Here is a 2,557-nt window from a genome sequence, read left to right as displayed (position 1 = left end):
AGGGACAACAATTTTAATTGTGGTAGCCGTAATAATAGTTATAATAATTTGATAGTAAAAGTGACAGAATAATAAACGAAAAATATATAATAACAGAAAAAAGATATTTAAAAAAATTAATTAAAGGATAAAAATATAACGAAATAAAACGTTATAAATGAAATTAGGACTTAATCCATTCAATAAGAATTTGAAAATGTAAATATCATAGAATAGGCAAGAAATAAAATTAATTCTTCTTTTTTGAAAATAATATGTGACCATAATAAGTTTTTTTTCCTCAATTCTTTGAGAACAAAAACATAATTATAATTAAACAATAACATTGTACAGATCTTGGTAATTAGTATAACTATTTAAATATTTATTTATTATTGCTCTGATTGATAGAAAAAGGTAAATATTCCCTGCAGTGTGTATATGATAAGGACAAATTTTCAAACGATGATTTTATGGGTGAGGCTGAAATAGACATTGAACCTCTAGTGATAGCTACAAAAGAATATGAGGAGTCTAAAAGCTATGAGCATATGCAACAACATGGGGGATGTGGTTCAACCACAGAAAACACTTCCATTTGTGAAGATGATGCTAATGCCAATCACAAAGGAGAGATGAAACAACATTTCTCAATTAGGTTACAAAATGTTGAGAGTGGTGTGTTAGAGATTGAGATTGAATGTGTTCCTCTTACTCAATAATGTCTAAAAGAAAGTTGAGAAATAGAATCAATTAACTTGAATACAAATTTTAGACAAATGTATCGTACATAAATATAATTGTAGATTCTCTCTCTCTCTATAATAAGGAAGAACTACTTTAGATTCTCTCTCTCTATAATAGAAGAACTTTGTCTATATAGTTGCAGAATTTTTGAAAGAGTTAATACTTAAATTCATTTTTAAAATTTATTTTTTAAATTGATCTTTGAAAAATTTTTAATTTTTAAAAGATATAATCATAAGTCAAATTAATTTTTCTGTAAAACAATCTTCATTCTTCATCTAACTACTCTTTTTATTATAATATTACTCTTAAATCATGGTTACACACTTGGCAACCAAAAAGAGTAGTGCAAAAACAGCATATGATCATTATGAGAAAGTCTAGGGAATTAGTACTTTTGTTGAAATCTAGCCAACACTTAACCATTAAAAGAAAAATAATTAATCTTACACTATTAGATATCATCTTATACTATTAAAAATATTGATGATAGCTAATTGATGGCTAAACATCATAAATTCTACTGTCTTCTAGCATTCCTCATCATCAGATACTACTGATTGGATATTCTCCAACAGCTTTACAGCAACACCTCTAAAATTTTAGAATAATGTAAGATTAAATCTTTAAAAGCATTGCCTCTCATATAAAGTAGAAATCAAGCAGATTTTAGATTCGAAGAAAAGAGCACATACACTGAAGGTTCTAAAAACATTCTCTATTTATCTTGTTCTTCACTTTTTATTCGTTAAAAAAAATCATGTTTTTCTTTCTAATTTTTTTGTAAAAGAAAAGGCATTATTTGAGAAAATAGAAAAAAAATCAAAAGAAAAAAAGGCAAGAGATAGATTTGTGAAAAGCTATTTATGTCATTTTTGATATAGTATTTTCTTGTGGATGAATCTAGGTAGTTTTTTTTTTTTAAGTTGGGATAACACTTAAGTGAAACTAGGCTAGATGATCTTAGGAATTGATAAATTTAGTGAAAAGTTTAAAAAATTTTTAGATGGATTAAGTTTTTAATTTTTTTAAAATTATAGTGAAATTCTACCATTATTGTGGTAGAGATTAGACGTTGGTTATATGACATTAAGTAGTTAGCTAAATCAAAATACATAGTGGTGTCAAATTCTCTTTACCATCCATTGCTTTTCGAATCTGCAAATTCTTTACCATTGTTCTCTACTTCTCTTTCTTTCTGAGTTAATTGTGTCGCAATCATTATGTAATTTCGGTTCATTTCTGAGTTATGTAATTTCGGTTCATTTCTGAGTTAATTGTGTTGCAATCAATTATGTAACTTCTAATTTCTGAGTTAATTGTGTCGCAATCATTATATAATTTTGATTCATTTCTGAGTGAATTAAGGTGCATTTGGACTCGTTGTCCTGCACAATTTAAAACTCTTTCTCCTCACCTTCTACTGCAATAACAACAGCAACAAAAGAATGACGATGAGGATAAAATACACGAAGAAGAAGAAGGAGAAGGAGAAGGAAAAGGAGTAAGAAGGAGGAGGAACGCGAAGAAGAAGAAGAAGACGACGACGATAGTGTAAAGTCCTGCGCGTAAATGTAAATGACTTATTTAGAAGAATGATGTGTGCGAGTGTAATCAGACTCTTTTTAATGAGAGTGATTATTGTTGGTGCTAGGTCTACTTAGTTGAACTTAGATAACAATATTATTTGAATGTGTAATAAATCTGTTTTGTGAAATTATTAAAAGTTGTAAAATTTATTCTTTTAGTAAGATTAATAAAAACTTAAAATGTTTTGAGATCATTTAAATCGAAGCCAGGTTAAATATATTTGTGTATTAATAGGCACTAA

At 27.5% G+C, this 2,557-nt stretch overlaps 1 protein-coding gene across 1 annotated transcript in view; it reads left to right on the top strand.

Annotated features, from left to right (window-relative positions):
- LOC107611604 (probable ADP-ribosylation factor GTPase-activating protein AGD11) overlaps nt 1-845 on the top strand; it is an 18,722-nt gene extending 17,877 nt beyond the window's left edge. The window contains exon 10 of the mRNA XM_021109778.1: nt 414-845. Coding sequence (XP_020965437.1) covers nt 414-701 — 288 coding nt within the window. The 3' untranslated portion in view covers nt 702-845. The remainder of the gene's footprint in view (nt 1-413) is intronic.

This window comes from Arachis ipaensis, chromosome B08, assembly GCF_000816755.2.
Source record: "Arachis ipaensis cultivar K30076 chromosome B08, Araip1.1, whole genome shotgun sequence".
NCBI lineage: Eukaryota > Viridiplantae > Streptophyta > Magnoliopsida > Fabales > Fabaceae > Arachis > Arachis ipaensis.
The sequence above is the reverse complement of the archived record's forward strand: the minus strand, read 5'-3'. Positions and strand labels throughout refer to the sequence as shown.